Source organism: Panthera onca, chromosome C2 (genome assembly GCF_046562875.1).
Source record: "Panthera onca isolate mPanOnc1 chromosome C2, mPanOnc1 haplotype 2, whole genome shotgun sequence".
NCBI lineage: Eukaryota > Metazoa > Chordata > Mammalia > Carnivora > Felidae > Panthera > Panthera onca.
In genome coordinates this window covers 45,823,446-45,835,548 of record NC_138347.1, presented here as the reverse complement: position 1 = coordinate 45,835,548, position 12,103 = coordinate 45,823,446, and the positions used below count along the sequence as shown (strand labels likewise).

At 38.0% G+C, this 12,103-nt stretch overlaps 1 protein-coding gene across 1 annotated transcript in view; it reads right to left on the bottom strand.

The window, feature by feature from the left end:
- Positions 1-9,423, bottom strand: part of ARL6 (ARF like GTPase 6) — a 40,228-nt gene extending 30,805 nt beyond the window's left edge. The window contains exons 1-2 of the mRNA XM_060640199.2: positions 8,994-9,423; positions 6,204-6,353 (exon numbers count right to left, since the gene is read on the bottom strand). Of these exons, the coding sequence (XP_060496182.1) occupies positions 6,204-6,326 (123 nt within the window). The 5' untranslated portion in view covers positions 6,327-6,353; positions 8,994-9,423. The remainder of the gene's footprint in view (positions 1-6,203; positions 6,354-8,993) is intronic.
- Positions 9,424-12,103: the final 2,680 nt, after the last annotated feature.

The window sequence follows — 12,103 nt, the reverse complement described above, 5'->3', positions numbered from 1 at the left end:
GGCTCTGTCAGGCTCACTTCTTGCTTTGCTTTATTACAAAAAACTTGTAATTACTCTTAATTGTTAATATGCTATCTTAGACAAGTTACTTAACTTCTCCAAACCTTAGTTTTCTCAAATGTGAAATCTGTTATTATCTGTAACTTGTAAAGTTATCATGAGAATTAAATTAGTTAATGAATGCAAAATACTCAATACGGTGTCAGGCCCATAGTAAATACTCAACAAATATAATTATAGTCACTGATTTCAGTCTCTTTCCAACTTTCTCCATGCAATCAATCACAGTGTAACTTAAAAAAGATCACCCTTTAGTTCATCATGTTGCTTTTGTGTGAAAACAGCAGGAGTAGAAAGAAAACTGTTGCCTCACACCATTACATTTAATTTGGTAGTCTGCTTCTGGAAATTTAAAATTCAAATGCAAAGACAGAAGCTGAAAAGTCACTGGAGCTTAGTCACCTTAGTAGCAATGTGCTAGTGAAAAGGCCTCCCTAGAGATGCCCGGTTTTGCTTTTCTGAAGTTTGTTTATTCAGCTTTTCTTTCTTATGAGCTGCCTATATTCTTCCAAAAATATCTTTCTGTTTATGTTAGAATTCATTTCCTGCGATTCAGAGTCCTGCCTCAGATCTTAGGGTTTCTTCACTGCAAAACAAACTTTGGATTAAACAGTTTCCTAATTTTTGTTGTCCCTAAATAACCCACTGTTTTGGTTTTTGATTTTGATCACAATCATAATAAAATCATCAGCTATTATTATCAGGAAAAATATAACAGTAATAAAAAAGCAAGGAAGTTAAATGTTTAAAGAAATCTCAGGGGCGCCTGAGCAGCTCAGTCAGTTAAGTGTCCGACTTCGGCTCAGGTCATGATCTCATGGTTTGTGGGTTCGAGCTCCATGTCAGGCTCTGTGCTGACAGCTGAGAGCCTGGAGCCTGCTTTGGACTCTATGTCTCCTCTCTCTCCACCCTTCCCCTGCTCGTGCTCTGTCTCTCTCCCAAAAATAAATAAGCATTAAAAAAAATTTTTTTTAAAAAGAAATCTCAGAAGATACACCTCAAAAGAATAGCCCTATCCTCACTGAACTGTAGTTAGAACATTTGCCTAGTCTCTTCACAATCACCCAGCTTCTGCACAAACTCTTTGTTTCCAGATCTTCTCTTTTAACTTGCTGTTTTAATTAACAGGGATAAAATTAATCAACTTTCTTTTCTTCCCATCATTTCTAAAGTTGCAATGTAAGATAATTAGAAAGAAGAAATTCCACAAATTAATTAGGATAAAACAAGGTATGTGAGCTGGTGCTTCCAGATTCAAGCAGGATTCATTTTCTTCTAGAGAATGATCTCCAACATTAATCGTCCTCTGCTCTATATAGGAACAAATACATTTGGTCATTCTCTAACTTGCTCAGGGAATGGTACAAAGCAAGCAAAGAGTATAGGAATTATCACCTCAGTGGAATAGTCTATCTGACACAGCCCAAGGATAGACTAATGTTAACAAGAATAGAACAGGATTTCTGAGAGAGGATTCTATTTGGTTGGTCTACTAAACATGATAACCTTGGTGCCATCAATCATCATTCCCTGCCCAAAAATGAAAATAGAAAAATAACCCATCAGTCCATTCACCCAAAATACACTTATATACCTTGCAATATTATTTGGGATTTAGTGTTGATTAATATGAGATATATGCTCTTAAGGAATTTAAATTTATGAGGAAACATTTAATAAACAAGCTACCAATCAAACATGCAAGATATTTCAGATTGTTTTAAATCATACAAATCAGGATGATGTGGTAGTATAATGGCATTTATGCTGGGAAAGGGGGGGTGGTTGGGAATTGGAAAAGAAAGATATTTATAGAGTGCATCTCTAAGAAAATACAGCTAAGACCAGATTCTCCAGTGATCAGGTTAAAATGCCTCCCCACCCCCATTCATCAGTTTAGAAAACACCAGCAACCTCAATACATTGACAATAAATAAGCATTAAGATAGCTTAAAGCCATTTTGGGGCCGGGAAGTATCTAGTTACCTAGAAACTGCTTCTATCCACAGACAAAAAAAAAGAGACGTTACTATAAAATAAGATTTGCAAATTCTTTTGCAAGAAGTTTCTTGATAGAGCATTGTAGATTTCTATAATTCACTTAATTCATTAAAAATAATCTTTCTAGAGGTACCTGGGAGGCTCAGTCGGTTAAGTGTCTGACTACTGATTTCAGCTCAGTTCATGTTCTTGTGGTTTGTGGGATTGAGCCCTGTGTCAGGTTCTGCTCTGACAGCCCAGAGCCTGCTTGGATATTCTCTATCTCCCTCTCTCTTTCTGCCCCTCCCCAACTTGTGTGGGCATGCTCTCTCTCTTTCTCTCTCAAAATAAATAAATAAACTTTTAAAAATGTTTCTAATAGTGGATGTAAGCTCACAAGAGATTTCTTCAGTACAGAGACACTGAGGAAACAAGGGTTATTATCTATACCCTTGACAGAGATTGGGGGCCTTTTTCAAGTGGTCTTTTGGCTATTAGCACCAAATTAAAAAAAAAAAAAAAAAGCAAAGCAACTTACTGTGTTCTTAGGATCTAGAGGTCAGTTATTCAAGGAGACAGGGTAGTTGCCTAAAGATTAAATCTCAGGAAGTGGTGTTAGAAAGTAGGTGATCATCCCCTTAAAATAGCTGTATAGCAAGTCTAGGCTAGTTTTGTAGTTCACCAGAGGTAACAGAGAGACAGGGATGTTGGAAAACAATGGAAGATTAATTAAAAAACCTTAGTTACTGGTTGTGAACCCAGGTTTTCCGAAGGGCTCTTCCTGACTAATGTGGTGTGTTAGGCAGGGTTAACAGGTTACAAAACCAGTCTGAAATGGGGGTATTATAAGATCACAGGGGTGTCTGGGTGTCTTAGATGGCTGAGCATCCGACTCTTGATTTCAGCTCAGGTCATGATCCCAGGATTGTGTGATTGAGCCCTGCATCAGGCTCCATGCTGAGCGTGGAGCTTGCTTGATTCTCTCTCTTGCTCTTTTTCTTTCTCTCGCTCTCCCTCTGCCCCCTGCCCTGCTCATGTGCTCTCTTTTTAAAAAAAAAAAAAAAAAAAGATTATTTTAAGATCCAGACTGAGCATGCTGTCTCCTTCCCTTTTTGACCCAAATCCCTAGAAATGACAAAAGAAACTATGAAAACAAATCCATAGCTAATTTAAAAACTAAGAGCCATTGTCTTCAAAAGAATATCCTTGTTCAGGTAAGAAAGCTGTTTGCATCCATACCAAGGAAGATTCTTCCTATGGTAATAACCATATTTTGGAACATAAGATTACTATACTGTTGGGGAGGATGGAAAAAGAAACTGTAATTTCTATTCTGTTTTTTTAATGTTATTTCTCCCAATGTGAGTACAGTAGACATTGGGGGACTGGTCCATTTTGTGGTTATTAATGGTGGCTCTGGTTTCAATAATTTTGTACTTATTTGAGACCAGTTTTACCAAAACAAAAAAATTTACCTTTGAGGCTATTCGCTGATGTGGAGAAAAGTGTAAACACCTCTGACAGAATAGGCCTTTGCTTAAAAAATTTCCTTATAATCTTGTTCGCTTATTGCTGACAGCTTTACCCACAGAAATGCAGGTCACCAGTCACTGAGTTTAAGCATTTGCCCATACGGATCTTCTGATAGCTGATCCACAGTACTGATTATGGGCCCAGGCACAGTTGGGTATGGCTCTACTTTTAACATATACTCACTGTTCTTTAAATTCAATTCTGGACCCGATCCAACTGGGTAGGTTGCTTTATCTTCCTCTGAAGGACTGATAAAGAAATTTCGTATAATCACAAAGTCAAGAGATAGACTCCAACGTATGTGGGCTTTTTGACCTGATCTTTGCCTTATTGGGGAAGAATCTCTTTTTTCCTGTCTTCATATAGAGAAAACTTCATTAAATGATACTCCTTATTTCTCAATCTCCCCTCCACCAATTTATTCCTCTCCATGGGAAAAGAATTACTCCTTTGCCCAGTTTGTGAAGTGAACTGAGCATTCTTCATTCTTCCTCTCTTTCCTCATGCTTATCACAAGCCACATGCTTATCACAAGCATGCACTCTCATCTGATCTTAGCCATTCAATAAACCTAGAAGAGTAGGATTTTTTCCTGAGGAGGAAAACTTGAAATTTTGGGAGGCCAATCTCAATACAATAGAGTGTTAGCAACTCCTCTGAACAGACCTAACCTCACCCTCCAAAATCAACCTTTTAAATAAAGCTGGTATTTTTTTTAAGTTTATTTATTTATTTTGAGAGAGAGAGAGTGCATGCAAGCAGGGGAAAGGCAGAGAAAGAGGGAGAGAGAGAATCCCAACAGGCTCTTCACTGAAAGCACAGAGACTGATGTGGGGCTCGAACTCATGAACCGTGAGATCATGACCTGAGCTGAAGTTGGACACTTAATGGACTGAGCCACCCAGGCACCCCAAAGGTGGTATTTTTGATCTCTGCCTGACTTCAGCATGTATGCCTGAGCTGACTCCCAACTCAGTGGCGAACTCCTTAAATTAACTAAATTGCCTTCCAAATCCATCTTAGACTTCTTATCCTGGCTGCCTCAAACTATCTCCAACCTGAAGATACACCAGCAGTTAGTTGTTTTTCTGTGGCAAACTCATCCGTGTAGAAGGGAATAATGACCAGAAAAAAAGAAATAATGGTGTTTTTGTAATTCCAAAGCAATCTCCAACTAAACAGAAGTAAAACTAAAGCTGTTGCAAAAGAAAATGGAGTAGTAGTAAGGCTGTCTATTCTGCCCAACCTGAAGCATTATTTGAAGACAATAAAATTCATCTTCAACTACTATATTTAGGAGCAATATTTCCCATTCTCTAGCCATTTAGTCATTAAAAGTACGAGCTTGTTTTTTGTCCCATCTGTATGCAGTCTATTTTTTCACTCTACATTTTTCACTAATGGCTTTTACCTAAATAAGTGTATTTACAACTGTAAATGTTAGTTGTCTATTCAATATCCATTCTCTCCTTCTTTCTATACTTACAGGATCCTTATTATTCCTGGAAGCAGCAGTATGCCTTGCTTTAAAAAAAAAATCCAGCTTAGGGGCACCTGGGTTGCTCAGTCGGTTAAGTGGCCGACTCTTGATTTTGGCTCAGGGCATGACCTCACTGTTTGGGGGATGGAGCCCCACAACAGGCTCTGCGCTGACAGTGAGGAGTCTAATACTCTCTCTCCCTCTCCCCCCATTCTCTCTCGCTCTCTCTATCAGAATAAATCAATAAACTTTAAAAAATCCAGCTTTATTTATAGTTAGGGGTAGCCAATGAAATTTAAGTTAGGAATCATCAGTTTGTGCTTCTGGGTAAGCTCTTTAAAGAGGGCTTATTTAGGAAGAAGGTCTATTCCTTCAGCTTATTCTTTTCTCCTCCTGGTGACTTAGAATACAGATATAATAGTTAACCAAGGTGACCATGTGGAGATCTTGAAGATGAAAACCAGGCACTTGGAATAGCATAACAGAAAGATGGAAGATGCCTGGATATCTCACAACTGACCGCAGCCCTGGAATACCTCCTCAGGACTTATTTAGGTGACAGAAAAAGAAACCTCTTACTTATTTAGTCCACTGTTATGTGGGTTTTCTTTATGTGTAGCAGAACCTAACTTCAACTTATGTACCATGTGTTGAATGTATAGCTTTATATATTTTACAGTTATTAAAATTATATTTTCATATACTTATTACTTCTATGACTTAAAGTCATTCTGCTTACTACTACTGATAGGTATACTACACTCCTGGTAAACTGTCTAATTATCCATAGAACCCATAAAAATGATTCACCTTTCCCTCTGCTTATTAAGAAAGAGCCAAAAAGAAGGCAATGCTACCTAAGAGTAAACTTTGCAAATCTGTGAGAATCTTTAGAGAAAAAAAGACATTTGGAAAATATTCCAATTTAAATAATTATCAAGACATATTTATCAAGACAAGTATTACTAATGTATACCTGCATAAAATACACTGCAAATTATGGCACCCTGACATTTATTACTTTAAGGTACTACAAGGTTAACAGGATTTCATAACATGATTATCTGAAGTAATGATGGCAAACAAAATAATTCCGCATATTAACTTTCTCTCGCAGAAAATACTTAAAGCATCTAAAAAAGATACTTACATTTGAAGGTTTAAGTTTGTTAATGATTGTTGTTTTGCCACTATTATCCAGCCCAAGGCACAAAACATGAACCTCCTTCTTCCTTAGGCCAAGCAAGCCTGAAAGTCTGTCTAGCAATCCCATAATGTGATTCAAATATTTACAAACCAGCTGCAAGTCAGAAAGTAAAAATGATATATCAATCACAGGCACTTTAGGTAAGGAAAATATGAGCATGTGCATCAAAAATTTAATAATTTAAAGACATAATGATAAAAACCATGTCAATGTAGCTCTGTATTTAGTAAACAGAATTTAAGCTGATTATCACAAAGGAGCCTTAACTGAAATGCAGATTGGCAGCTTACAACCCTAGGTAACACACAGAATAATGCCCTTGAAATAACTGTACTTTTCTCATTGTAATTTATAATATTTAAGAAGAAAATGTGGTTAAACTCAGTATTGTGTGGACTATGCCACTTATGATCTTGAAAATATATGCAGCCTTTTCTGGAAATCTGGAACAATGAATGGGCAAAGGGGTTCATGCTAAGCCTAATGCGGAAGCTTAGAAGGCAGATTAAAAAAAAAAAGAGAGAGAAAAACTTAGATTTTAGCTACATTATTTGTGCCACTGGCTAAATCTTTTTCTGAAGCCAGGCCCATTGTTGTATTATGCAATAATCTGAACTATTAAATTTACTGTTTTTGTTTGTTTGCTTCTATCCAGCTTAGGTTGCATTTTCTATCAATAGGAACAAAGAATCCTAACAGATATATTTATCTTAATATACATTGCTAGACATATTGCTTGTTCATAACCTGCTATGAACATTCCAAATGAAACTTTCCAAAGGTGCTCCCTTTGGGTCCATCCCTCCCCAAAACATTATAATGTGATGGCAGAAGAGAGATATCCCTGTTGTCAGCTCTCAACTGCTGCCCGGACTGCTATAGCAGCAACTGCAATCTGCCTGTGTCCAAAGTATTTCCTATTATTTTAACCATCATTTCTGAGTTCTCTAAATAGTCATCTCATTTAATTGATTTATTCTCATCTCCATCTAAGGTTCCAGAAGCCTGTCATTCCCCAGCTCCTTCAGTACTTTTTAACCCACACTATCCTAGGCAAGGCCATTCCTTGAAGGCTGTGAGCTTGCAGCAACTTAAATGATGAGGTTTCCAAGACAAGTGCATCCAAAAGGAGGCTGTGTCATCGATTTTGCTTAGGCCTGTTGGGGGATCATACGGAAATTTCAAAACTGAATTCCAATGATGCTCAGAAAAGAGAAGGTACAATGCCCCACATAAGCATGGGGCCTATAAAACAGAGCCACAGTTGTTTTATCCAAGGGATGGGTTTGATCTCAGGTAATCCACTTGTGCCACTTTTCTCCTTGTGCTGGAGATTCAACTCTCACTCCATCAATTCCTTTAAATCTCCACTTAAGGAGCATTTGTAGAATCTACTTTAAGTTAGCCTTCTGATATGAAGCAATTCACACAGACCATTTTAATTGAAAGTAGATTTGCTATTACTTACTTTGTTATTTATTGTACCAAACATGCTTATATAAGGGCAATATCTTGTTTTCCATTTTTCATACAATTTGAACAGATTTTTTAAAAAAATGACTACTTCTCACATCCTCCTCCTTTGAGCATCCACTATAAAGCACTGACTGTCAAAAGCTTGATACTTGAATATTCATTCAATTTTCCATAGAACCCTGGATTGTGATTTTCCAACCCTTTTTCATGGATTATCAAACCTAATGCTTGTTAATGAAATATTTGGGGGCATACAATTTAGAAGTCAGTTGTTCTAAAAGCTATAATTATAGCCTTACACATGCTTCTATTTCTTAGTAATCATTCATTTCTGTAAGTTTAATTTTTGCAGGCATGAAAGAAGAAAAGATAACAATTTAAGCCACTTAACGTTTATTTACAATGCCCTATGTGCACAGTGGGAGATAAAATTAAAGTTTTCTGTAGCTCACTATGTCTAAAGCCCTGCCAACTTTTGCTGCACAGGGGAATCAACTACTTGAAGTAATTCTGATGAAGGGATTAGAGCATCTGTATTTTGAAAAGTTACACAGTGTTTCTGATGTACAGTTACTATTGAGAACTACTGGCTTTCAGAATAAAGCCCAAACTTTCTCCCATAGCTTTTAAGGTTCACAGCGTGGCTCCAATCTACCTTTCCAGTTTATTATCTTACTGTTTTATTGTTTTCCTCTCTCTGCACACCAGCCAATCAATTCTCTTGATTGTGATCTGAGATTCCTTCTAAAGGATTACTTGTTGCCAGAAGAGTCTTGAAGAATTAGGATGTTATCCACAGACAGTAAAGGGCTTGGAAGGTAGGCCTCAGAGATAGTGGTCGGGCAGAGAAAACACCACGAATGGTACTTTGTAAACTTTAAGAAGTATTCCTAGAGTGAATTATAGCTCACTCTTAGTACTTCAGGCATTTTTATTAGGCTTTTAGTTTTTAATGATGAAATTTCAATTACGTTTTCCACAAACCAAATAAAAACAAAAAACTGGGCGGTGTTAAAACCAAACATATGCCCAACCCAGTTCAACGAGTTTTCTGGGGTCCCTTATACTAACCGCATAAACCAGCTTTTCTTTTCCACCTCTTAAACTTTAGAAACAAGGTACACAGTAAAAAACAAAAACAAAAACAAAAACAAACTAGGAAAGAGTAGAAAGCAATTCTAAAACGCAATTCTAAAACGCGGCGGGAGTGGTGGCGATGGTGGCAGGGCTGGCTACAGATAGGGGGCAGGAAGATACCTGGTCTTTGAGGTTGGTCTTGCGGGCCCAGGAGCTGAAGAGGTACAGGAATGGGCCACTCGCTCGTATCCGTCTCTGGGTTAAGAATCGGGCGTCTCTCAGCCTTCTTCTCTATGCTTCCATTGGAAGAATCCCTGCTCCTGAGCAAAGCCGCTTCTACAAGTTCGGTGAATTGGTAGCTTGTGCCACAGCCGGAGCATCAGTGGCTGGGCAGGCGCCTAGGCGCGTAGCGTTCCCTAGGCAACCGGACGTTCTTCCGGTCCCGAAGCCACGCCTCCTTGGAGTTTTAGGAAGTCTGACTTGGTGCTCTTGTTTATGGGATTGAAGAGCACCGGAAAATGCCAGAGGCACACCGAGGAGTATTAAAGAATGTGTTTAGACAGGTGGCGGGGTGAAGTGCCGCCTTCCTGCGAGGAGCAGTGCTGTCCCGGATGGAGCATGATGGGAGTTGTAGGAGCGCGCACAGCCTGCTGGGATGCTCCTGGCCTGGCGTTTGCTGTGGGCGTTTCTTTCCGTCCGGATTTCTCCCAGGCTCTCGGGAGAGTATCAGCAATTTCACCCCTTTGGGGCTGGCCCTTCTTGTGGCTGCCAGAGCGCTAAGAAACCTATGTGTGTTTACCCGGCACGCGCGGCAGCGTGATGGCAACGATTGAAAGACACAACTGTGCCCACTCTGGCAAGGCGTGCACCGGAGTTGCCCTGCTGCCCCTTGAACCGAGGCTTTCCGGGCTGTGTTAGGCCTCAGGCTCTGGAGTCCTGGAAAGTAGAAATGTTAGGGAGTGGAGAGAAACTAGTGTAAAAAGGCGAAAGCATTACTCGACAGAGAAAGTATGCCTGTACTCTGGCTTCTTAGCTCTCTGATCTCCTGAGGAAATTTCCACTAGTCATAATCTGATTAGATTACTGCCCCCAGAATCAAGGCGGTAGGTGGTTCAGAAAAGGAATAGTCTGAATGCTTAACATTAACCACCTTAAATTGCACTGGGATTTTACAGTGATAGTCCAGTTGAAAATATCTGGATATACGCATTTCTTCACATTTTTATAACCGCGCTTTCCAAAGGACAGACTACAGTTGGGAGTAATTTTGAAGATTTTTCAGTCAGCCTAACCTACCTCCGTCCCAGGGCCGATGAATGGTTTTCATGGCTTAAAACGTTCTTCAGATGAGTTTTCATCTCTGGTTTCCTTTTTGGCCTTGAGTATGGACCATCAGCCCCCTCTCCCCCCACCTCCAGCTAGTGTTATGTTTACTACCCTGCCTGATTTTTGGCCTAGGAGGGTGAAAAAAGAGACTGGAAGAGTTACATAAAATTATTGATGGAAGTGTTTATGTGAATGACTACAGGGTGGGTGGGTTGGTTTGTTTTGTTTTGTGACATTTCCAAATTTGCAAATGTGATTATTTTACAATGAAAAAGAGTGGGGTTCTGTGCAAATGACTTGAAAGGCTAAAACTGACAAAAACCAAAAACCCAACAGTTGTATATTTCAAAATACTTACAGATGTTCTTGAAAAAAATGGAGTACGGATATATTCTTTCTGTGTGGCCTTAGGCCAGTTAACTCTTCTCTATGCTACAGCTTCATCACTTGCAAAAATACACTATTATCTCATTTGGCAGTTTTGAGGATTGAATAGATTAAAAAACTATGTATGTTTCGCACATAGTAGGTGTTCAGTAAATAAGTTCCTGTCTTCCTTCACCCTGAAATTTTTATTATATAGATAGGATTTGACCCAATTCCTAAATGTTCTGGCTCGTTAACTTCTGACTGTAAATGCATTTACAGGGAGGTATTACTTTTCTTTGTGTCTCGCTGTTGTGATTCATTTTGATGAGACATGGAAGCTAATTTCTGAATAGCCTGAATGACTTTTTTTTTTTTTCCTTAGAGTTAAGCAGAAATCTTATGTTTCAGAAAACATTAGTGGACAGACTTATTTTTTCCTGTTTGGAGTTGATATTTTCCGTCCTTAGGTTGAGTTCAATTTTTGCTTAGTACAAAACAGTTGGTGAATACTGGAAATGTAACCAGGAGATTGGGTATCAAATTTTCAGTAAATTTGGGCATAAACATAAATCTTTTACAAAAAAAAAATAGCTAAGAAAATAGTTATCTTAGGTAAGTGTAGTTGATGTCTTGATTTACTATCATTAGAGATTAAATTGTGGTTATAAAACCTACAATGTACTTAATAATCTAGAAAATGCCAATTTTGAAAATACGTCAAAGTTTAAAAACGTAAATATTTCATATGGTTGAATCTGCGCTGTGGTACTTTGCCAACTGAAATTGCCTTCGAGTACATTTAGGCTCAGCATAAAAATTGTTCCACTTGATGTAATAAGTTAGTTTGGCTATCTTCATTTTATTATGAGGGAAAGAAGCTTTAAAAATGGTATGTGATTTTCTGAAGACTACTTAAGATATCTGTATAAGAGAAGAAAGTTTCTAGTACTTTATAACTAGTTTTAATTTTACACTGGCTTTTGGAACTGTAGTAGAAGAATTATAAGAGTCCAGTGTAAGATACAACTACAATACTATTCTGATTAATTCAGGATACTTTTAAAAAAATGTTTATTTATTTTGAGAGAGAGAGAGAGAAAGAGAGCAGGGGAGGGGCAGAGAGAGGGAAACAGAAAACCCCAAGCAGGCTCTGCACTGATAGTGTAAGACTTGAACTTCACAAACCGTGAGATTATGACCTGAGCCCAAATCAAGAGTTGGATGCTTAACTGGCTGTGCCACCCAGGTGACCCAAGGGTAATTTTTATGTATTTTATTACCAGCAACTTTTAAAAGAATATAGAAAATCACTGAATCATAATTTATTGCATGTTTTTGGAATGAATAGTCTAAAGCTGTTTGAATAGTTGGACATTATGTGTATCTTTTGGTTTTCGGTAATTTTATGTACCGTATCACCTCTGCAATGAACAGTTTAATTTATTGAAACTCACAAAATAGTTGGCCGATATGAAATCACTACAAAAATATATATCTATTTATAATGATTTATGTGAATTTATCCCTTGACCCTAATGACATTAATTATCTTGAAAAATTACAGCTATGATTTTGCATCCAGAATAATATATATA